The sequence below is a fragment of the Pagrus pagrus genome (assembly GCF_965226575.1).
Source record: "Pagrus pagrus genome assembly, chromosome: 15".
Taxonomy (NCBI): Eukaryota; Metazoa; Chordata; class Actinopteri; order Spariformes; family Sparidae; genus Pagrus; species Pagrus pagrus.
The window spans coordinates 26,718,718-26,743,313 of NC_140199.1; the positions used below are offsets into that span (position 1 = coordinate 26,718,718).

General features: G+C 40.0%; 1 protein-coding gene across 1 annotated transcript in view; it reads right to left on the bottom strand.

Moving 5' to 3' along the window:
* Positions 1-24,596, bottom strand: part of piezo1 (piezo type mechanosensitive ion channel component 1 (Er blood group)) — a 95,699-nt gene that overhangs the window by 51,343 nt on the left and 19,760 nt on the right. The window contains exons 2-5 of the mRNA XM_084376565.1: positions 17,534-17,629; positions 3,894-4,059; positions 3,477-3,618; positions 385-643 (exon numbers count right to left, since the gene is read on the bottom strand). Coding sequence (XP_084232691.1) covers positions 385-643; positions 3,477-3,618; positions 3,894-4,059; positions 17,534-17,629 — 663 coding nt within the window. The remainder of the gene's footprint in view (positions 1-384; positions 644-3,476; positions 3,619-3,893; positions 4,060-17,533; positions 17,630-24,596) is intronic.

Consider the following 24,596-nt stretch of genomic DNA (forward strand, 5'->3'; position numbering starts at 1 on the left):
AAGCTTCTGTCATAATTATATAATGCGTGTCTCGTTGAAATGACAGATGCGATAGATAGAGGTGACATGTCAATAGCAATATTTTAAGTGACTGTGAGAGCTACACAGCAGCAGGCTGCTGTAGTAATGATAATCAAACCCACATCTCCTCCAGTTTGAGAGCTCAGACAACATTCTTTATGCGTCATTTCAGAATTGTGTTGTGTGAACAAGTCTATCTCTGGATATAAATCAGTTTTTGAATGATTAATTTAAACAGCCTTACAAAATGAATCCGAGTAGACTCCAGACACCAGTGTCTGGACTGTGCTCACACTTCTATTCTTCCTGTCTTGAGACATTGTGTGTAAACCTGAAGACATAACATTATTACACAGATCCTACCAGCCAAAGCCAGCAGGCCGATGGCCAAGATTCTTCCCAGGTCCCTCAGAACTTTCAGGGCTGTGGCCTTCAGACGCTCGGCCAGCAGCTTGGCTCTGGTTGCTGTGGAAACCTCCTCTTTAGGGTCACGAGGTAACGACCTCTCCTCTTCATCTTCGTCTTCGTCTTCATCTTCGTCTTCATCTTCATCTACTGATGCCTCTTCCTCCTCATCTTCCACCTCCTCATCTGTGGTTTTGTCTGTTGGATCATCATGTAGCTGAGTTGGGAAAGAGACCAACACAAAGTTACTTACGTAGTACAGTCACACATGAAATTATAATGGTGGAGGTTTCCTTCAGTTACAGACAGGCAGATGCAGTGACAGCACAATGATGTATTTCTATGTAGGTCAGATTTGTTGGGACCTAACCACATGGTTCTAACAATGGAGCGGCTTGCATGTAGACCAAAGCCTAACATGTGGCCTCCTTGCACTAACAAAGCTTGGTAAACAAAGGAAAGAGTGTAAACTCAAGTGTCCAGGAGGTGGCACCTTGTTGCTACAGTTCCCCAGGTTGAAACTACCTTCTCCCATTGGCTGAAAGCACACCTGAACGCATTGTCAGTTCCGTGCAACAGCTGGATGCCTTAAAAAACAGCTACGCACACATTTCAAGGCAGTCCCATCGTAACGTGTAGCCGAAAGCATCAGCTTTCACCTGCGCAGCGGTTGGCAGATAGATTTTCATCAGCAGTGGTAGTTGTTTAATGGTGTGTACATCAACAGTGAAGTGAGTTTAACAGCAGGAACTTTAGTGTATATTTGTGTTATTTACGTAGTGTTTATCTTCCCCAAACAGCCAGGTTACTTTACTGTACATTAGCGAGCAAGAGCACACACGTGTGTGTGTGTGTGTGTCTGTGTGGTTAAATTCAGGAAAACTCTCAGTGAAATCAGTAGCCTACTCACCAGAGACTCTGGTTCCCTCTATTTTTTTCCTCTCTCCTCTCTGTAATGTTACGTTCATTAAGTAAAGTACATTTAAAAGTAATCTTTGAGCTCTCCTCCCGTCGGTACACAGAATCTGATGCAACTCCAGGTGTCTATTCTCCAGAGGGTCTGGCTCAAATCCAGACTCTCTAGCCAGCTCGAAGCAGCTCAGCAGCAGCTTTTGCCCGTCGCTCAGCCTGGCCACTCTGCACACATCTTTTGTTTTGTTTTGATAGAGAACCCCCTCGCCACAGAAGTTACATATTGTATGTTACATGTCTGGGGTGTTCTGGACAAGGAATGCTGCATCCAGAACACTAAATTATGCAAATTCGCAGATAAATCCATTCCCAATTGTGTGTCTGCTCCCTTTTACAACAGCAACTCGGTCAGAGGGACCACTGAATACAGTGCCAGATGTTCCGCAGGCTTTTTTTGACAATGATGTCAAAGCATTTCGTCATTTCAGGATTCCTGAATCCTGTTCCTGTATATGGGCAACATTGCGGGTTCACTATAAAACAATAAATGATAATAATTGAGTGGTTATATGAATCTGAGTTTTTGGTTTCAACTCAAGATTCTTCATTAGAGAAATGTTTATTGTGTCTGATTCTAAGAAATATTGTATTAATTATGCTCCTTAACAACCTGCTTATAATGCAGTATTTTCTAGTTATAGAGAAGGACAGCGGGCCAAGGATTAAACGATTCCTAACACAGATTTAATGACTTTGATTTACTGCATGTTGTTACTCTTCAGTGTCAGGTGCCATCACACAATTATGACACTTGTCTGACTAATAATAATGATAGAAATCCCTTCTCCTAATTGTGCCTATACCAACAAGTATAAATACACATACACATACACACAAAGTAATCGAATATCCCTGTAAACATACAGTAACGAGAAGTGCCAGGAAAACACTCAGTCATGATATACAGTAACAGGTGGCAAAGATCTTATGTTTCTTATTACTGAGACAGAAATATCACACAAACTCAACCACCTCTTACAAAACATGACTTTACTGCTCTGTGTAAAACATCCAGTTAGACAGAGGGGAGGAGTTAGCTTGGGGAACCCACTGAATTATAAAATATGGCACAACCTTCAAGAGAATCCGAATGCATTTAAGAATAGATAATGCTCATTACATATTAAAGTTTTCAGAAATATTCACTACAGAAACAGAAATCACCATTATCTAGTAGCATAATACATCAACATCTAAACAGCAGCATCATCCAACTGTACAGATCTCACTGAAATAAGAATAGATATACAAACACAAACACAGCCCCCTAAACACAAGACACAAATCCAAACAAACCAAAAACTACATCTGCAATCATTAGTACCAAGCCCTGTGCATGTGATCGACTTCATGGGTCAATAGTCTTCAATCCACAAAGTACATTTACTCAAGTACTGTACTTTTGAGGTACTTGTACTTTACCTGAGCATTTCCATTTTCTCATACTTTATACTTCCACTATACTCCATTTTGGAGGCAAATATTGTACTTTTTACTCCATTTCATCTTCACTCCTTTTTCCGTTTTCTTTTTCTGAATTATCAGCTGATAGTAGACACAATGCAGATAAGTTATATATGTGCCTTTTTTGTCATCTATGTTTCCTAAGGAGGTACAGGTTACCCTCTTACTTAATTAACAAACCTAGGCATCAGTGTTATTTTCTTCTCCTACTTTTAATCCTAAATGCCATTGGTTGTAAGTATACTGGACTGGAAATATCTGCCCAAATGTGCCTGTCTTAACAGAGATTATCTACACGTCTTACATTTGTCATTGCGGAGAATTTATGTGTAAGTGTGTCTGCTTTTCTGCTGACTTTATGTCAGCCAGTTGCATTGGTACTGCAATAAAATAAAAATAAAAAAGTTCATCCTGTTGAGAACATAGATGTGCCCAGGAAATTACAGGACAATTTGCCTATTGTCCTGAGGCCTTTCTGTCCCTGAAGGTGGCACTTGAGGAAAGCTCATTAAGTGTCTAATAGAGAGATATAGAAATAGATTGTTCATTTATCAAACACTGTGACAAGTTCAGCCATCCCTCCTTTACAAACACACACAGACAAAATGACTCACCGATGTAATGTTGGCAGCAGCTACCATTTCTCTGTTCCTGACCAATCTGCTGCAGAGGATGACTGTTACCAAGGCAACCACACACACGCCCAGGTCAGGACATAGAAGGCGTAACACACTCCAAATATTGTCCAAGGGAAGCCTATGAGACACACATGCATATGTGAAGAAAGGTCAAAGGAGGTCAAACATTTCCTGTGCATGCAGATGCAACTGATAAGATTTGAGAATATTTCCAAAATGTTGTACAAATATTTTTCACTCAGGTTCAGCTGTTAGGTAGCACACAACAATGCTGTGAGTCCTGTCTCATCTGGATAGACAAACTACTATTTTTATCAACACTTTTTCCTTCAATCAGCATGCAAACATCAATGACAATGATACTACACTTAATCAGACACTAGTTTTACATACCTGGACAGTCCTATATGTCTTGTTATGGTGTCCCATTGTGAACAATTATCACCTATGATGATGTTGAGAGGAGGATATGTGTATAGTACTGTCTGGAAGCAGATATGAGCCAGTACAAAAAGTAGACTGGTACAGAATACCACTTTGATAAACCGTCCTGTGTGACCTGGAAAAACAAGAGACAAGAAGAGAAAATGGAGATCAGCCCAAAGAAAACAGAAGTCAGTGTGCAGTAAAATACACCTTGATGAATAGAACTCAGTTTCACACAAATAGTAATATACAACAGATTCCTATAAAGTTGCAATACTGTGCAGTTTTACTAAGTGTTCCCAAGCCCATGTAGTAATATTCCTTATACAATCAAATGGTGAACCTCAGCCAATCCTTGCTTGTGAACGACTGGGCCTTTCAAGGATGCCCCTTTCATACCAAATCATGTTGTTGTGGGTCTGTGGGTGTGGTTATGTGTTGGTGTTGGTAACAGTGTTGGTAGGTGTGTGAAAGTTTGTGTCAAACTGCACTCATTGGCAAATCTGTCTCAGTCTTTGTCCAATTGTTATTGGTTACCATTGTGATGTAGCTAAGTTGGTAGTGGTAACTTTAGCTGAGAAAGCTGATTGACAAAAATGGGACTAGTGGAGCAGTTATGAAAAGTGGCTGTGTTTGCATGCCTCCATATGTTTTTCCTCTCGGTTAAATGGGAGCCAGTGCGACGGTTGGTTGGCACTCTAAGCACTCTGCTAAGCACACCAAGCCAAAATTGTTGGTCCAATTGCTTCCATAGCCACATAGTTGCTACCTGCACAAATCTTTCTACAAGCTGCAGTTGACATTATGTTGGTAGAGTGAACAAACTGTGGGAATGGGAGCGAGTTGAAGATAAGGTTTTCAGACTTCGAGCTCCTCTCGACTCCCTGTCCCATACACACCAATATAAAAATCTAAAAATGGCAAAAAAAAAAAAAAAAAATTTAACTCTCTGTAAAAAGTAAGAATGATGTGAAAAAGTTGAATTGATAGGTGAAAGTCCTAATCTTTGCGAACGTTTCAAAGTTAGAATGGAGTTTCTTTATAAATGAATGAAGGACTAGGAAGAGTTTAAAAATGAGTGGGTTTGAAGTTATTTCTAATTGACTTCCATTATAACTAAGCCACAACTAAGCGTCAAAGAAAGTTAAATATTTGTCAAAGTTTTAATAGGATTTGTAAATGGACTTGCATTCCTATAGCACTTTTCCAGTCTACTGACCACTCAAAGCGCTTAACAACACTTGTCACATTCACCCATTCACACACAAATTCATACACTGATGGCAGAGGCTGCCATGCAAGGTGCCAACTGCTCATCAGGAGCACTTTGGGGTTCAGTATATTGCTCAAGGATACTTCAAACCAGTGACCTTCCGATGGCTGGACGACCCGCTCTACCTCCTGAACTACAGCCACCCGATTTAAAAGTTGAATGACTGCTTAATGTTAACAAGATGTGAAGTGTCTGAATTAAGTTTTCTAGCTGAATGCATGAGTGAATAGTTGAGAGTTGAAAATGCTTGAAAAAGTGTGAAAATGTGGGATTTTTGAACATTCCGCCATTCATTTTAAATGGGGAAATCTTTTACGAAAAACATTGAATATTTCGGTAAGTATGAAAGATAAGAATGGGAAAAGTCATAGCAATCATCTCCTAATTGAGCTGAATATTGAAGTTCGAAAGTTGAAAAATGTGGAAGGAGTTTTAGTTGTGGTCAAATGTTTGGATACACTTGTAAAGAACATGTACAGTGACTCAGCATTCACAACCATGGACAAATCAAGCCAAAGCTTGGTTTGTCTAAACCGCTCAATTTGATTAAGAGAAAGGTCAATTTGATGAAGATGAGAATATTTATGACCAACTCTTTTAAATCTTTATACATTCTAATGTTTTCCAGGTCACCACAGTGGAGTGCAGCTCAGGCACCACTTGGTGATGCCAGGGCTGCTCAGTCGTCATCCTGGATCTACATTCTACACATATATTTTATAAAATGTACTTGTATCAGATATTCTGTCAATGAAATCTGGATGCTCTATGATTTTGTTGTTCTGTTCTGTACAGGCTATATCTATTGCATTTCTGTCCATCCAGTGTTTCCCTGTAATTTCCATAATGACATGATACCACGACAGTTAAATGATGTCTTGCCCAAACTCAAATCATGTCACCATCCCAAGGAGTGGTATCCACAGCAGATTTGGTAGAAAATGTAGTTATGAAGGTACTTGATCATTGACCAAGTAGTCATAACCTGATGGTCCACAGCAAACTTCATGGCAGCCTGGCCAGCAGCTATGGAGAAATGTTTCTGAACAAGCTCCCAAACCTGACCATCTGAAGCAGCCAGATGAAATGACATTTTAATACAGATCATGAACTGCAGGTGTCAGTCCTTAGCTTGTTGTTGTATCATCTACAGTATTTCAGAGCTGCATTCCTCTGTCCTTATTAATTTAAGGAATCCTACATTATTAAGTCAGCTGGGAATGCTAAATGTCACACCAAACATTTTCCTTTTATCTTAATGTCTGTAACTTCCACCCATTGGTGGTGCAATGTTTAACAGGGCGATGTGTGTCTGTGTAGTGTGATCATAAATAGAGTTGTGATGAAACCTTTTACAGTCTGTCAGCAGATCCACAGTGACGAGGCTTTCAGCAGCCTCATAAATAGTTTCATACACAGCAAACATTTGTGAATGACAGCCACACTGTAGCAACAGTGGTACACATATAAACACATTTGGCTTAACAATTAACTGTCACTTAGAAACAACTTTAAGAATACACACTAGTGCTGTCAAAATAAAACGTCTATTTCGATTTAAAGGAACTTGGGGCAGGATTTGTGAAAACATAAACATGCATTTTAAGTTTTTTAATGCTAATGGGTGATGAAGCGTTCAAAAACCAAAAAGCATGAGCCCACCCACGTATCTCTCCATTGCCTTGAACAGGCTGTGTGCTGCATAATGTACTGCAATTCAGTGTCCGAATTACCCGCGCAGTCTTGCCGACATGACATCAGATGACGCTGAATGCGCGTCATTGGATACGGGAAGAAGACAAGCACGGTGGACCCAAACTAGTGTTTGGGTAGTAATGGATTCTGCTACGGCCAGCAAACGACCCACCACCACACAAAGTCCACTAAAAAGTCATACTAAGAAGAAAACAAAGGTTTTGTCAGCAGCATGTTGTGAGTCAAAACGAAATTATGACCAAAGCCGGGCTGGCACCCAGATAAACATCGGATACGCGTTTCGACTCATGGAGGCAGCTTCAACTTGAATTGGGACTGAAAACAGGTGCTGACATGGCTCATTTCCTAGTAACCAGGTGAGAAAACATTACAGGTCATGTTTAGTGCTTGATTTGAAAATCATATGAGATCACCGAGGACTCGGAGTGACCTAACGTGCAAAGTAGCATTAGCTGCAAACATGTAACTTTAGTCTGAAACCGAATAGTTAGAAATATGTCCCTTTATATATGGGACCGAAAGCCCAACCTGTTATCCGAGAGGTGACGTTAGCAGCTGGATGTAGCCACAGGCTAACGGTTTGTTTGTGTCTGTGTAGTAACATTAGCCGCTTACACACAGCAATCCCACATCAGAGACGATATTTCTGTCCCCCAATAAGGCGTCTTTGCTTTCACCTGTGCCTTTCAGACTGCATCAACCGTAATGGTAAATCGCCGCGCTTGTGTGTCGCTACACACAGCGAGCCGGCTTCCCGGCTGCTTCGTGTGTGTAGGGGATAAGGCATCAGCTGCACTGCTGTGAAGAGTTCATGCGCGCTCCTGCACCGGCTTGGCTGATGGCTGCAGTTACCCTAACGGCTGTTGTGTCAATATTGAGTCTTATTTCTTGATCCTGCCCCAAGTTCCTTTAAGTTATTACAGAAAAGATAACGTGTAGCAGCATTTTTGTTTGTTTGTTTTTCTTTTTTAGTGGAAATAGTGACCAAAATAAGTAAACATCAGAGCTGAAACTGTTGACAAACAAACATTTTTCATTTTATATACTGGGCCCTCAAAGTCCTCTCTGAAACTCTACCTCCGATGGCTTTAGTCCGTGACATGAGTAAATTCAAACATTGTCTAAACCAAATACATCTTTGGAAAGGTCTCGAGGTCTGCTTGAGAGCAACATATGTTAGTATGACGGCTCTTCGTGTCTCCTGCTTTGAAATACTGACCTTTGAACCTTGACCTGGGTGCATGTTTAACAGCTTATAATTCAGCAACAAAAAGGGCTACAGATATGAGACCAACTGTTATAAAGAGCTCTTGAGCCCAGCTATCAGCTATTCACTGTCAAATCTTGATAAATTATGGTTAAAATAGATTTTCACTAGGGATGCAACAATATTCAATATTTTATCGAACTGTTCAATACGCCCTGTTAGGTTCAATACACAAAGGCAAACAATACAATACAATACAGTACAATACAATACTACAATAATGTTTGCTGTTTAACTTGATTTGATACTGCATATGTTTTTTTATGGAAGGCAATTAAGATAAGTGTTAAATTTGTATAATAAGGTTTGTGGTTTGACTATATCTGCTTTTAATTATTTTTACATGCAATATTGCCTTTGCTAGTATGAGTAGTTTTATATAAATATATCGAAACCGTACCGTTACCGTGGCCCAAAAACTGTGATGCATACCGAACTGTGGGAAAACTGTACCGTTGCATCCCTAATTTTCACCCATTTAACAACTACATATTTCAAATTTGCACAAATGTGTTTAGCATCCCCTTAAAATTCTAGGAAAAACAGTAATACCTATAAAACTACAATTCCCTTGAGCTATGCAGCTTCTTCCGGTCCTGAGTTATAACTCATTTTTAGGTTTTTGGTGTATGTTTCTAATTAGGGTCACAAAAAGATATAGACACACAATATATCATATCTGGTACAACCAAAATAGTAATTAGAGTGCATGTAGATGATCTGTATTAAGAAAAGGTAAAGATCTTGGTTTATTTATGATGTTTTAGCTAAAACAGGAGTTGAACGGACCAAGTCTGCCCACCCGTGAGATATGTCATCCAACGGTGTGTGTGTTTAAGATCAAACAGCAGTGACTGCAGGTGAAGGAGACAAATCATACTCAGAACAAACAATACAAATATTTTTATAACTGACTCTGAGCTGACGCTTCCTGAGGACAGAGTGTGGGGCCACAGTGGTTCAGCTTCCCCTGCCACTGTTTGTCTTTCCAGCCCAACCCTCTCTGGATGGAAATCACCGTCACACACAGCAACTTGTATGGGTGTGTGTGTGTGTGTGTATGTGTGCATTTGGTGGTTTTCACATTGAGCAACTCAGTGTGACAAGACTGTACAGCAGCTTTAATAGTTGGTTTTCCTGATTTTAAACTGTGTGTGGTCCTGTTTTTGTTGTATTCATGTGTTTGTCTTTGCAAGCTGGTCATATATCAATCTTTTTCTCCTTTGCGAAAGGAGAGGGCAGCTCAGGTGCGACCACGGGCTGTAGAAAAACATGGATGGAGCGCTTGTGACACCACAGCTTGTCCTTCTCTTGTAAGATTGTGGACCCAGGACATCGTCATTTAGAGGCTCATGGAGCTGAGCTGCAAAGAGCAAGTGGCAGCCAGCACAGCTGAGACAGTCTTCAAACCAAACACAGCTCAGATTTAGAACAAGAACAATCATTCTAACTTCTTGATCAGTGAACTATTCACACTCATCTACAGTTCATCCACTCATCCAACGTAGACAGTCACCAGCCAATCAATCTGGTCCCTTCACTTAATTTATCTCTTCATGACAACTGTAAGGGGCCGCATTTTTATATAACTCACTCATTTAAATGACATTAAGGCTTAAAGTTACACATAATTAGGGGCGTGGCCACTTTGGTACCCACAAGCTGTCTGCTCAGCTTCACCTCAGTTTATTCCAGTCACTGATATCTCTGCCATACTTGTGGTGTTGATGTCTTTTGGTGTTGTTTATTCAGATATCGGACACATAATAAGATTTTCTGTGCGATTAATTGGACTAATACCAGAATGGAGGGACAGAGGCTGGCGTTTTGGATTGACGAGCGACTCTGTTAATGACATAAGTGGCAGATAGCAGCTAGAGCCGGCGAGCTCGGAAAAGACAGTTGAGAGTGCAGAGTGTGTTTTTCAAACTGTTAGGATTAAAAACTGGATTTATCTTCACTCTCGCCTGCCACAACAAGCCACAGAGGTGCTGAAATCCACTGTATTGTACTCCAACTCTCTTATTTGACTGCTGAATGGAGGAGAAATGTAACTTTACTTTACATCATGGGCGTACAGACGAGATGGGAACAGAGAAGAAACTGCAGGATAACAAGGAGAAATGAATATCTGGTGTGTGTAAACTTTGCTCAGATCAAACACAAACACACAACCTTGGTGCCAGTCGCTGCTCGCCATCTTGCAGCTTATGTACAAGGTATTCTGGTTGTTTGTGGTTCTCTTTGTGTTAACACAGATAGCTTGTTAGTGTTAGCTAGCTTGGTAGCTTCCAGCTCGAGGGGCCTGTTTAACTAACTAGGTTCGCTTCAGCTCCACCCACGCTCCACCTCTATGCAACTCTTTGATTAGCTGGGAGTTAGGCGGTGTTAGGCACTGCCAAGATGGCGACAGCCAGTACCACCAACTTTGAGCTTCATTCTGGCTCTTCAGAAACCTATGGGTGATGTCACAGTGGCTCTGTCCACTATTTTATACAGTCAATGGGGCGCACCAGGCGAAACCCACACAAACAGAGCGAACATGTAAGGCTCTCTACTTGAGAAGTACTTTCACTTTGCTTTATTAACTCATGAATCATCAAGAACTTACTGCCAGTACACTCCAAAACACATTCAGACAGTCTGGAGACAGTGAAAGGAAAGTTGCTTCATTTTGAAAATTTCAGAAACCAACAACCTGCTGATCACACCCATTCTATGCAGCAACACTCTGTATGAAAATAGCCAGAGCACCCAGTACACCGTTAACGCTGTTTTCATTCCAACTTCCTTAACTGTTCATGTTAACTGCTGAACCACATCAATCCTCTTGTGTTGGCATTAATGGGTACATGCACAGCAGTGAATAAAGACCTGGTGGGAGTGTGACCAAACCAGACACTGAAAAAACCTGTCCTGAAGTCCTGAAAAAACAACCAGGACAGATAAGGCCCCTCACACATGGAATCTGGATCACTGTACCAGTGCCGGGGTTATCTTTCTATTACAGTGATCTTTTTTCACAATTGCTTACTCACATTTCTCCATCAGAGCTCACTTTATCAAGCAAAGCAGCAATGTGGAATACTTTTCATTGTAATTACTAAAAAGTTCAGGAATTCTTTTACTCATGGAGGTGCAAAGTTTATTTACCACCAGCCACATGGTGTCCGATGTCCCTCCTGGACACAATGAATGTTTGTTATCAGAGATAAAATGTAACAATAAGCATATTCACCAGATTTTTCAAAGGGATAATAAAACTGTTCCAAAAGGAAAGTTTTTCTCGAGATCTAAGCTTGAGAACACAAACTGGAAAAGTGCTTGTTTTTACCTTACAGATAGTGTATTTCAAAAGTGTCCACATTCTACATAAAATATATGCTGTTAACTGTCTTCTAATTTTACAGATGTTGGTATGTCTCGTACTTTTTGTAGACACCTAATAGAAACCATTGATCACCTTTTTGTTTTACTGTGAAGTATACATATGGAGAGACCTAGAGTCTCGCTTTTTGAGCCTACGTGTCTACTCTCTTAACCTTAAAGATATTGTTTGTTACTGTAATAATCCAGATGGAAGCACTCTTGAATATGTGATCAGCTTCATCATACTATACTATACTCAAGACTGCCATGATAAACATTTGCTTGTGTATCAGATGTATGTAAACTTTTGACCATGATGATATGTCAAGGTTACATGTGGATTGTATTAAAACATGACATGACTGTTAGACAGAGCCACAGTTGGTACCATAAAAAGGCTCTGCAAGTGAACAGTTGAGTGATGTTGCTGTATTCCTGATCATATACAGCTCTATAGTAAGACACAACCAAACTAGAGCCTCTGACATCCTCGATGTCATCCTTTATTAGATATGACAAAGAATTCAGCTGCCTATTTGACACAGTCCAAAGCTCCAAATCAAACGGAAATAGAGTCTTGATCTGCTATTGCATCTGCATCTGCTTTTTAAAATGTTAAAGGATAATGAGTTAGCAACCCTTCTCTTCCCCCTCCTCTGCAATGTGATCTTGTATTAAAAATGACTGAGCCATGAAACACTGAACACACTAGTAGTTGTGTTCCAGCTGGCCTTGATCTCAATTAGACTTGTTAAAACATGCAACACAAACAGCTGTCATCTGCTATTTACACACTGTATATACACTGTCTTCTCATGGCTCAAACGGCTATTAATCTCAGTGCTGTACTGTCTGCAGGTCCAGCTCTTCCCACCATTCCCCAAGTCACCTGTTCTTCACCGGCTCTTCATCAGCCTACACCCCTGCCCCTCATTTCCATATCAGCTTCTCCAGTCTACCTAGATCACAGCTAGGTTGCCTATAGACCAGCCAACCCCAGCTAGCAGCCAGCGCGGACCCAGTGACACTATATACAGTACCTGTTTTTACATGAAATAAAGTGTGTGCAGCTCTGCTTTATTTTTACCTCATCCCACACTGTACGCTTGACCCCTTGCCCTTGCAATGATCACCAGTAGGTCTCAGATAATCAATAAACCAAAAACAACATGGCCTTCATGAAGAAGCACGAGATCAACCAAGAGAACTGTCACTTTAAATCTGACTGGACTGATCAGTTTTGTTTATTTTCTCAGACTACATCAATGCTATGCTTGGTCCTTGGGGAAAACTAATTGGGGAACCCCGCTGTAGACCATGTGACATCAGGCTGAGGGTGGGAAGCTTAAATGTTGCAGTGTTCCAGTTACAAGTTGTATAAACATACAGAATCTGACAAATCATGGTTATTTTACTGCTTCCTGACGGCAACTGAAAAGATGATAGATAATCAAAATCCAGAAGAACATCAGGCCATAGTTCAAGTTAAATCAATATGTTTGATATTAGCTACAGTTAGAAAACAAATAACGTGATCAACCACAAGTCAGCTGCTTCCTGGCTAACGTTACAGTCTGATATGACATGAAATAACAGGAAAAGCATAAAGTCTGAAATATCAACACATCTTGGCCTCGTTTATTTAATTTGAAGACAATGGGATTTTATTATTCTTCACGCAAAGTGAAAGAAAGATAGCTTGGGAAGATTTGGAAAGAAATCAACAGTATAAGAGTTTAAATATTTTTTGCATGTAGTACAATTTAGTCTATACTGATTTTATCTTTTTATTGTCATGTGACACATTTACATGGCATATTTCTAGAGCAGAACCATTGTTGAATGCATCAGTAGGACAAAACTCTGAGGTCAAGGATTTTTCTTATGGTGATGCTGATGATCCTGGTGAGGAACGACTACAGTATAATAAACCCATCATCATGAGGACATCATTTTTTTCAAATACTACTTCCTGTTCAGAGATGATGCTTAGTTTTTATACTTTATACTAATCCCAAATAGCAAGGAGAAATTAAAAAATGCATGCCAAACAAAAGCTCGGATCTCAAAACGCTCACTCCACCACATATTGAAGGCAAATATTGCACATTTTACACACTATCAATCAATCAATCAATCAAAATTTATTTATAAAGCACATTTAAAAACAACAACAGTTGACCAAAGTGCTGTACAATAGAACTAAAATGGCTAACGTAGTAAGAACAATAAAACAAAACACAAAGACCACTTAAGACAGACACAAGGACAGACAGGGGCCACTCTCATACTGAATTAAAAGCCAAAGAATAAAAATGAGTTTTTAGGCGCGTTTTAAAAACAGGCAGTGTTGGGGCCTGCCGAACCACTGGAGGCAGCTCGTTCCAGAGTTTTGGGGCCACAGATGCAAAAGCACGATCACCCCTGTGCTTAAGCTTTGACCTTGGGACAATCAAGGTCAGCTGGTCGCCGGACCTGAGTGACCTTGATGGGACATAGGGTTTTAAAAGGTCAGTAATGTAGGCTGGAGCTAGTCCGTTTAGTGCTTTATAGGCAAACAATAAAATCTTAAAATCAACCCTAAAACGTACACTACACTTATTTGAAAACTTAAGTTGCTAGTTACTTTGCAGATTACATGCTGCATCAGAGCCAAAATAGCACATTTTAGAAATGAATTTATTTTATCGACAGTCAAATGAAAAACACAGGTCAGTAATCAGTCGACCCAAAGTATATAGTATATATATATACACATGTTAATTTATGTATAATTTACTTTTACTTGTACTTTTGATACTTAAGTACTTGTAATATCAGACACTTTAAGATTTTTACTCAAGGGCTACTTCTATGATTGACCTTTACCAAAGTAATATTTTAACACCATATATTTGCTTTTACTCAAGTATGACATTGGGTATACAATACAGCTGGTTAGCTCAGTCAGTAACGTCATATCACCTTACCCTCTCTGGATCACATATTTCTGTGTAACGCTCATTACATCCAGCACTGAAGTCTGCTGCAAGCACTTGCAGTGAGTATGGCATGAGGAGGCTGACGTCTGAGGTTGAGGTTGGCTGAGGTCAATCATTATACACCTCTAAGAATCTTGGTATAGGGCCAACTGTTTGACCGGCATCTGAACTTCGGAACCTCACATTATTAAAGAGTCCAGTCCAGTCCTGCTTCTTTCAGCTGAGAACATCGCTAAAATCAAAATCATTCTAACAGCCGAACACGTAGAACTTCTAGTCCACACCTCAGTCTTTTCTCATGTGGACTATTGTAACTCCCTTTTAACAGGCATCACACAGTCCTCATTAACACGTCTTCAATTGGTCCAAAATGCAGCAGCTAGGTTTTTAGCAAATACTGGTCGTTAGTCACATACAGTCGTAGTGGAAAGTTTACATACACTTGTAAAGACAATGTAAGGGGAGGAGGTGCCAGATTGCACAAAACACAAGTTTCTACTATATGTTGCTATAAAAGTAAATCTCAGGAAGTCTTCAGAAGAAGTAAATAAACTGCCATTAAGTAGAACAAAAGGGAGTAAGGTTTCACCGCAACACTGGTACCAGTTATTTCTTTTCTTTTTTTTCTTTTTTTTTTTAAGGCAGATGAAAGGGGGGGCAGGGGTCCACTCAGAAATAAAACATTAGGGACGAGGCCTTTAGTATTTTTTTTCTAATATATTTTCAACCTGAAAATACAGTCTGATGTGATGGTGCTGCAAAACAACATCAAGGCATCACTGAGTTTATGGAGAATTCTCCTCTGAGGACCATACAGACAAGTGGCTGCAGAGAAATGTTGCTCTAAACTAAAGTTTTAAAGAGACAGCAGCTCAGACTGACAGAAGAAAGATCTCAATCCCCTTCTCAAAGGATTACTTAGCAGAGCAGTCTTTACATGATGAGTCAAATTGAATATTTGAACACAGGCCAGTTGTTGAGTAATCCAGCTTTGATTTAAACTGTCTCTTTTTAGAAGAGTGCTGCTACCCATTAGTCACTTCATTTTTTTTCCATGCTCAGCTTATACAGCTGTGTGTGTGTGTGTGTGTGTGTGCGTATGAACATGTGCGTGCACGTGTCAGGGTCTTGGCAGGCCAGTGGGTTTTCCATTATGGGTACTCCCCCCTTGCTCTCTGTTCCCCTCTCACTCTCTCTGTTTAATTATTCTCCCACCAAAATAAAAGCCTCTCTACACATTCTATATGACCAGATCAGAAGAATGTCAGATGGAGGCAGAAAGCCGGACGGGAGAAGAAAGCTAAGAATCTGACTTTTGCCCTACTGGCAACACGACGATGTCAGTTGGTGATGGAGCAGTTTTCATTTCAACACTGCAGAAAATATCAGTGGAAACTACTCACACACACAGAGCTCTGATCTTACTTACTATGTAGATTAAACAAACCAAAGTAAAATAGAAGAGGCAGCGTGTACACATGTACAGCAGAGAAATGAACTTGGAATTCAACAGAATTCACATGCTTCGTATTCACATGTAACACTGGTAAGTTCTTTAACTTCAGACTTATCTATGAAGAAGACATGAACGTTTCAAACATCAGGATATCTTGATGATTGTCCCTCTACCATCAGAATTAGTTCAGTGGTTACTCAGTCTTCTATTACATTTTACTACATTACTCATCTCTGCTCTATCATACCAACTTACCTCACACTTTATTCAGAAACAGCACCCCCATTTTTCAAACTGCCCTCTGAAAACACTGACACAGTTCTTACTGTAGACTTCAATCGAAAAATGCTTATTTCATATATCTATTTCGATTTGACACATTACATGAAGATTACAGTGTAGTGATAGATTCAAATCCCCCACCTAACAAGGAACTTTCAGTTGTTTCACCCCATGCCATGGCCTTCACCCCCCAACTAGCCAGGCATTGGATCCTCTCAAAATGGAGACACTCCTTGTCCTGGTCTTATTAGCAAGGAGTTGGATCAAGGAGGTACTGTACAATGTAAAGCTGAAAATGAGGTTCTCTTTTGGAGGTTCTTGTAGGAACTTTGATTAAAAATTTTTAAAAAAAATGGAGACCATTTTTACCACTAATACACACCAGGCCTGCCCAAAGTGAGGCCAAATTTGGCCAACCGGATGAAGGACATTTTGGATGATAACAGGCCTACCATTCAGCATGGCACCTTAACAATACAATACAACAGTGTTTTCTTTTGGCCCATGGTCCATCATTGAGTTTCAAGTTTGGCCCTCTAAGGGAAAAAGTTTGGGCCAGACAAGTCAGATGGCTGAGTTCTTAAACTGAATCCTGATTAGTTACCCATTGTATTCCCCCTTAAAGGGTAGACCCAACAATTTTACACATTAAAGTGTTTTTACAAGTTTTAGGGAGTACTGCTGCATATGTGAAAAAGGAAGTATGAAACCTTTTGTGATCACTCAGTGTCAGGTTTTGGGAAGGAAGGAGAATGTCTGCAATAAAAAGATTTTGATGATGTGGTTTTTAATGGTCCATAATGAGATAAATTGCTCAGTCAACACTGGTGTGATCCTTCTTTAACCTTTGTTCAGCCTTTCCTGAGAACATTTACACTAAAAAACAATAACATACAAATTGAAAATCTTCAAAGAGAACTTATGTGAACTCCTGTTGGTTGATAGACTCCATCAACCACCAACTTCTATTTTCTTTTATTCAGTACCCCCTTCACCTGTCAGCTGTATTGAAGGAAGGGAGAACTTGCGAGAAGAGCAAGAATTGCCCTGGGTAATATCTGTCAGGCAGCTGCTCTCAGTCTCCTTATCATCTTCCAGTAAAACATAACATACACATTCAAATTGTGGGTGCGACTGATCACATGAGACAGTTCATTACAAGTCAAAGCACAAGCAAACTGTTTCCTCAAGTAACAGTGATTGGAATCACATTTAACTAATTTAAGGTCTAAGGAAAGAAATGCCATAAGATAACGGTCTTACCTCTGATGGTGTGTTTGTTGGGAGACAGGAACCAGGGCAGCAGCAGCAGGTACAGGAAGTAAACCAGCGACAGCAGGTTGTAGCGAAAGAAACATGCTGCAAAGACAGAAAGACTGCAGTCAAACAACAGCATGAATGTAGATATACATTTAAAGATTCTCGCGTGTAGGACGTGTTGGCTGAGGGCTGTCCATGTCCATAACCTTCGAGAGAAAGACATTTAATTTGTGGTATAACAAACATCCCACATGTATAAAAATGTTGAATGATTGAGTATGGACCACTGGAATTGAAAGATCTGTACATGGGTTGATTGATAAGCTCATGGCCTGAGGCAGACGGAGTTAATTTCAGAAAACCTAGCACATTTATTTTTCAACATAGTCCCATCCTAAATACACAGTTAGAGACCACAGAGCAAACAGATCCTTTCTTTGTAGAAGTCGATGTCTTGGACCTCCAGAAAGTAGTCCACAGCAACAATATCATCATCATCAGTGTCACTGAGCTCCTTCTTCATCTTGGGGAAACAGCAGTAGTCTGTGGGTGTCAAGTCAGGTGAGGTAGGCAGGGGATATTCAAATTTGCATTCTTGGAGCCATCGCCACAGTCAACTTGAGGGCTGGAGTGTTGTCTCAGACCGGTGCTGACTTGCAATTTTCAATTACCCGAAACAGATACCACAAAAGATCTGAACATCAAATTTTCTTCATAATCACTCACAGAACAATAGCTGTATTAGTCATCTCCTTCGGCCTCAGGCCATGAATTTATCAGTTACCAATTGTAGGTCTAACCAAAGCTCGGCAGCTCAGCGTGCCTTTATAATAATGACCTGAGGTGCAATTTATCACTTTATGAAAAACCACTTAAATGTCCCTGAGGCTGTTGCTGAAACTGTGAATTTTTTGTGTTGTGGCACTGTCATCATTTCACATCAGAAGGAGTGCACAGAGAGGACATACTCCTCCTGCAGGGAGAGAAAGCTCAATATTGTCCTTCCCTTGCACAAAGAGTACAATGAGAACAGGGTTTTTATGAGGTGTTGCTGGCTCGAAGGAATTAAGACGCCAACACCGACTGGAAAATGTGCTGATTTTCTCCAATTAAACCCATGCAGTGATAATTATTAGCTCACTATAGGTTTCAGGTCTTGATTAATCTCAGCCTGTTGAGATCACAGTGTGAACATGGAGGTGAAAGGTTTACCACAGATCAGCAGTCATTCACACACAACTCAACTACATTCTAAGTTACGTTTAGTGGGAAACATATTTTCTCCCAGATTGTGTTTCACAAATACACAAACTTCAATTCAAAGGTTCAACTACAGTTCTTTTAAATTGCACATCACCCAAAGAGTCTCTGCGCACCTTACAGGTTAAAACTTAAAATGTGTCACACAATTATTAGAGTTAACATGTCAAAATTAATGCTAAACACCCATTGGCTCTGTAGCACATCAAGTGCCGCCCCCAGCACAATTAAATATATCAAATACCAATATTAGAAGTATATAATGCAATTAGGTTAAACACTAATGCATATATTGTGTACATGTAATATTCCAATCATTGACTGCCAGTCTATAGTTATTGAGTTGAGCTCTTTATGTATGCAGGAATATTGCTACATTTATTTTCTTCAATTTACTGAGGGACTGTTCACAATTTATGAGAAGGGAGGAGGTGCTGCAAAACGGAGGAGACACGTCAAATCATTTTTGGGTGGGACACAACTTTAAATGGTTCATAATTCGAATCTTTTTTAAATATTTTCCTCTTTTCGAAATGCGTGTTTTACGTCTGTACAGCAGAAAGTACCCCTAACAAGGAACAAAGTACCGTAGTGTTCTCAGAATTTGACAAGAGAAATGAAACAATGTACAATAGTCTTAGCTTAGTGCCTCTTTAATACACAAACACAGACTGTACATTTTAGCAATAAACTGGCAAAAGGCTGACCTGCCAGGAAGCAGTTAAAATAGGGACTTTACGCAGTGATGGTAGAAGGACAGCTACGGCATCCGCCAAACATTCCGACAGGCTGTTATGGTAGTGGAAAACAAACATCACTCAGCAACATTAACTCTTTTAACGGCTGCTTCTATAACTACCTTTTACAACTATTTGGGGTATTGCTGGGTACGGCAAACTAGGCGTTCTCCCACAGTAGACAGCTGGGCTACAATGTCAGGAAGCGTCAAGATAGAGTCACGCATGTGAGGCGTGGAGCTTTTTTATTCTCCAACGCTGAAGTCGCCCCTTCAACTTTTGTTGCTTTAAGTCCCTAATGTTCAAACGAAGGATACAACTATAGCTTACTAAGTACTATCTGTGTAACACTGCCTTGTCCACCGGGGGAGGACCATTCAGTGACATTATGAGGAAATGACAGTATCTGAAAAGCTAGGTTAGACTTTGTAATATCATGTCAGTTGCATGCATGTTGTAAAGAGTTTTAAAAGCTTGATCCTTTATTTATCAAACCGGTCAACACAGTGACTGTAAAGAGTACCTGTCTGATCTGTTGGTCACTGGGGTAGTCAGGGTTAAGGGCCTTGCTCAAGTGCACCTCAGTGGTGGTAATGATGGACGGGTAAGCGTTGCCAGTCTGGGGATTAGGATACCACTGCTCCTAATATGACCTTAGCTATTTGCGTGTGGCATGTTTGCGGCTGAGATAAAAAGTAGATCAGATAAAACTGGATACCATCTTGCAATGGGATCAGACCTGCTGTGACGTGAATACGCTCCGCCAAGGCATTGAGTGCATGAAGGTATGACAGCCAGAACGCTCCCTCTCTTTCAATATCAGTATCTGCTCCCACATCTAATATTCCTGTTTTGATCTCAATCACATGTCTAAGACCAGAAAGCCCTATGGTGACTCGGAGCAAAATATTTTCAACTCACATGCTTTTAAATGCAGAAAGGTCTTAGGTTTGATACATTTAAATATTAGAAAATCTCATATCACAGACTGATCCTGATATCTTGGTTCTGACAGAAAGCTGACTCAAGTAGAGCATTCATGATTGTCACTATGCCTCATTCCTTTGAATTTAATGTTCTGAAAATTAAAATTGGAGCAATAAATTAAAACAAAATTGTGTGTGTGTGTGTGTGTGTGTGTGTGTGTGTGTGTGTGTGTGTGTGTGTGTGTGTGTGTGTTTGTGTGTGTGTGTGTGTGTGTGTGTGTCATGGCAAAATGTTGTGTCCTGGTGACACCTACTGTAGTGGAACCAGCCACAGAAGCTGTTGATATGTCCATCTGTGAACACGTGTTGTCAGTGTGATAGCACCGTAACTGTGCAAGATTCAGTCATGAAGCTTTACAGGTGTGTAGTTGAGATCAAAATGAAGGCGGAGGTTGAAGATGGGTGTGGTCTGACCCATGGTTACTGTGTACTCATGGGTCAACATGTGAATGGGCATCATGGCTGGTGTGTTCCCATCGCATGTCACTAGTCACTAGTTTCCGTCTCACAGTGTAACAGAATTCACCATTCCCTCTTGTGATGTGTTGAATATATACATGAACTTGTTGAGTTGTATATGGCATCAATGAGATCCTCGACCATCAAAACACAGGGGTAGGTATTGAACAGTTCATGACCTACCCTCAGGATACAGGTTACATTTTTAGCTCTATTACCAGGGTTTTCCTTTCCATTATATGGTTTAATGTGCAGCACCCACGCCATTTTGGGCACCAGCTAAGCTGAATGAATGTAAAATCAATGTGAAAAGCAGTAAAACTAGCTAAATTACTTTACTTTAGGCTTATTTACAGTAAAAATAATGGTCCAAAATGATGTGAAATTGCTTATTTCTTTAATGAAAAATGTAAACTTTTCTATGAGGAAGACCATCAAACCCTCCACAAAATGTGCACAGAAGTCTGCCACAAACCTAGAGCTCAAAGAAAAGTATTTGTTCCAGGGAGCACTTTTTGTTGGCTGTAATGAATATCACAGCCTTCAGAGGCCAGAGCTAAACTGTTGACTTTTCTTGTTGTCTACTGGAATAAGACTACACCACAGGGAGGCTGTCAACCTCTCTCATCTCAGACCCTTTGTCTCTTTTCAGCTATCCATAAAAACAAACTGACACACTGTGAAGTGGTGAAGACTGAAAACAGGGATCTGAGTCTACACATAAATGTAATTACATTTCCTGCGACGATACTGTGAGTAAGAGTAAGCAGCACTGGAGAACAGAAACTTTTCAACACAATAGGTACAAAGAGGATATTGTTAAGTGTTCTCCTAACTATAATATTTTTATCACGTCATCTGTGAAGCCCAAAGGCTGCTCTGGTGTAATCTGTAGGACAACCCTGATCAAACAAACCCAGCCCCAAGAAACCACAATTAAAACTCCCGGACACCACAGCTGCTGCAGTTAAACTCATGCGTACTACTCCCACTGACACTGACACATCTCTTTCTCTTTGTCTTCCCATTTAAGAGTTTCCTGTTCTTTACTGTCACAAGATCTAATGCAAGCTCAACCAATCACATACATCAAACATGCTACTGCTATTCAAAAGCAGTCAAACCAAACCTCAACTTCAAAACACCAACTTCCTGATAAATCCATTCACAGCTGAGGGACTGTCTTTCCAACCATCGATCTCCTCAGGCATTGCTTTCTCTCAGCCTGTGTATGGCTCCACTAATCCAAAGCTCTGTTAAACGTTCACCCTCAAACAAACATTTCCTTTATTCTACCAGCTCCCATGATATCTTGGGTATATGAGTACATAGTACGGGGGACTCAAACTCAAATTAACTTTGGGCCTCTGCTGATGTTGTCATCTTGTAGGAGGGCCGCTTCAGCATTCAAGTACTACAAGAAAGTGCAATAGATTTCTGTTTTTTCATTTATTTGTTTTATTATTTTATCTTATTTCCATTATTGACATAATGACACACAAAATCTGCAAACAGCAGTGTGTATACATTTTTAGATGATTAGTTGGTTAGTTAACAGTTCTTCTCTTCGTCACACTTCTGCCCAAAAAACAGGCGGCTCCCACAGTTTACTGGATATGATTCTGTGATGTATTTCAAGTAAAAAACTTTAACTCACAATGTCATTGTCGCCTTCCACTATTGTGTTGTTGTAGTTACTGTCTCTGGCAACTTACATGGAAAAAAAATCACCAAATTTAATGAGGAAAGGTCACCGCGAAGGTGAGTCTTCAGTGAACTTCCCCCAGAAAACAGCATCCCTCCCCGTGAGTCAGAGCCAGAGAGTGATGCATGACCCATCTCCATGGGGCAGGATCTCAATTGCAACACATTATAACAGCTCTCATATGATTATAAATAGTCGGCAGAGATAACTTTTGATTTACAGGTGGAAGCCAGGTGGAAACATGCAAAAAAAAACAAGACATAGATCTCAATGTTATGATGTTTCAACTAAAATGTTGAACTTATATGTAGTGTATGCAAAGTATGTTATTTCTGCCACTAGGGGTCTCTCAATCAAAACAATTTAAAAAAAAGAAGCCTTGGATCATGGTAGTTTGAAGTGTTACCTTGAGTAAACTTGCCCATTTGTTTTTCTGGGATAATGAAAGTAAACAACTCTTCAAAATATCAAACAAAGGTCTGGTTGTTTTCAGACATTTCAAAGCAGAAATGTTACATATTATAATTTGAGTCTTATTCCCATTAAGTTTTCAATTTCTAAACATTACAGTAATTCATTGAAATAAGAATACACCCCCAACAACTTTCTGACATTCTGACAAATGAAAAGTTTAGTTGAAATTTAAACATTTGACAAAGCTCTTCCACCACTACAGAAGACATTAACTGGTTTTACAGGCCGGGTTGTAGTCTTCATGACATTTTCATATTCGTGATATGTAAAATCACAGATAAAATTATGTCCACCTCAACTCTGCTGGGGTGGAGACAGAAATCTCCAGACAAATCTTTGAACAAAGAAAACCAAAAATATCTGCATGGAGTCGGGGGAAGTGAGAAAATGTGTTTTTTTATATCTTAATAAAAATAACCTTTTAAGCTTACTGTTTTCTCACTCTCAGGCTTCAGCAGTTATTAGACACAGTGAACAGCGTTGGCCTTGAGCTAGAGAAAGCATTTCCTCTTTCCCATATGTGACTCATGTTGTTGGTCATCTGACATGGTGGACACAATGCCAGGTCACTCTGGCCGTTCTTGCCCTGTGTGTGTATACGTAGCCTAGTTCACTGCAAGTTACAGTCAAGTAGCTCACACAGCCCATTGTTCTCCAACAGATGGGGAATGAATTACTTTAAGGTCAAGACGATCCCCATGCACACAGATCTGCAAAAACAACTGACAACGTTGTATGTATGCCAGGCCAGTAGTTAGCAGTGTAACTTCACTCTAATGAAAAACTAGAAATAACACCACGCGCCTGCACACAAAAGCTTTCTTCTACAGAGCGCTGAGTACAAACAAACAAGAAGACAATTGCGCACTGTTCTTATTATAGTCCTCCTACTCAAGCATGGCTATTTGACGGAAAATGTAATACACATGCAAAATGTTGAAAACTGTTGAAAAAAAAATGTTGAAAACGTTCCCATGTGAACATCTTCGAAGACCATCACATATCACTGCACAGTAATGTCACCCCTTAGCTCTGAGTGTATTCAAGAAATGTCTAAAAGTATTAAAACAAAAGAAGCTTTTTATTATGGACTAGTTGAGAAGACAACAAAACAAGAAGGAAAATATTGAGGTTAGTTGTTAACACATTGTATAACTGAGATTGTTTCCTTGTGTATTTACCACCAGTCATCTATGATGACTACGTTACTCTGCCACTGACTCATGTCTTTTAATACTGAGCTTCTCCTTCAAGTCACGTCTGCCAGTGCGTCAGACTGCAAGGCAAATAAAAGCCACTGACAGGCAACCCTAAAGACTACAATACAGTCTATGCTTCTAAATGTTTCTGTATAATGATGTGTAACACTGAAGATCCAGGTATTTTTATCCAGCCATTTTGGCTTCATACGCCACCGAGCAGCTTTCATAGGAATGAACAATTCT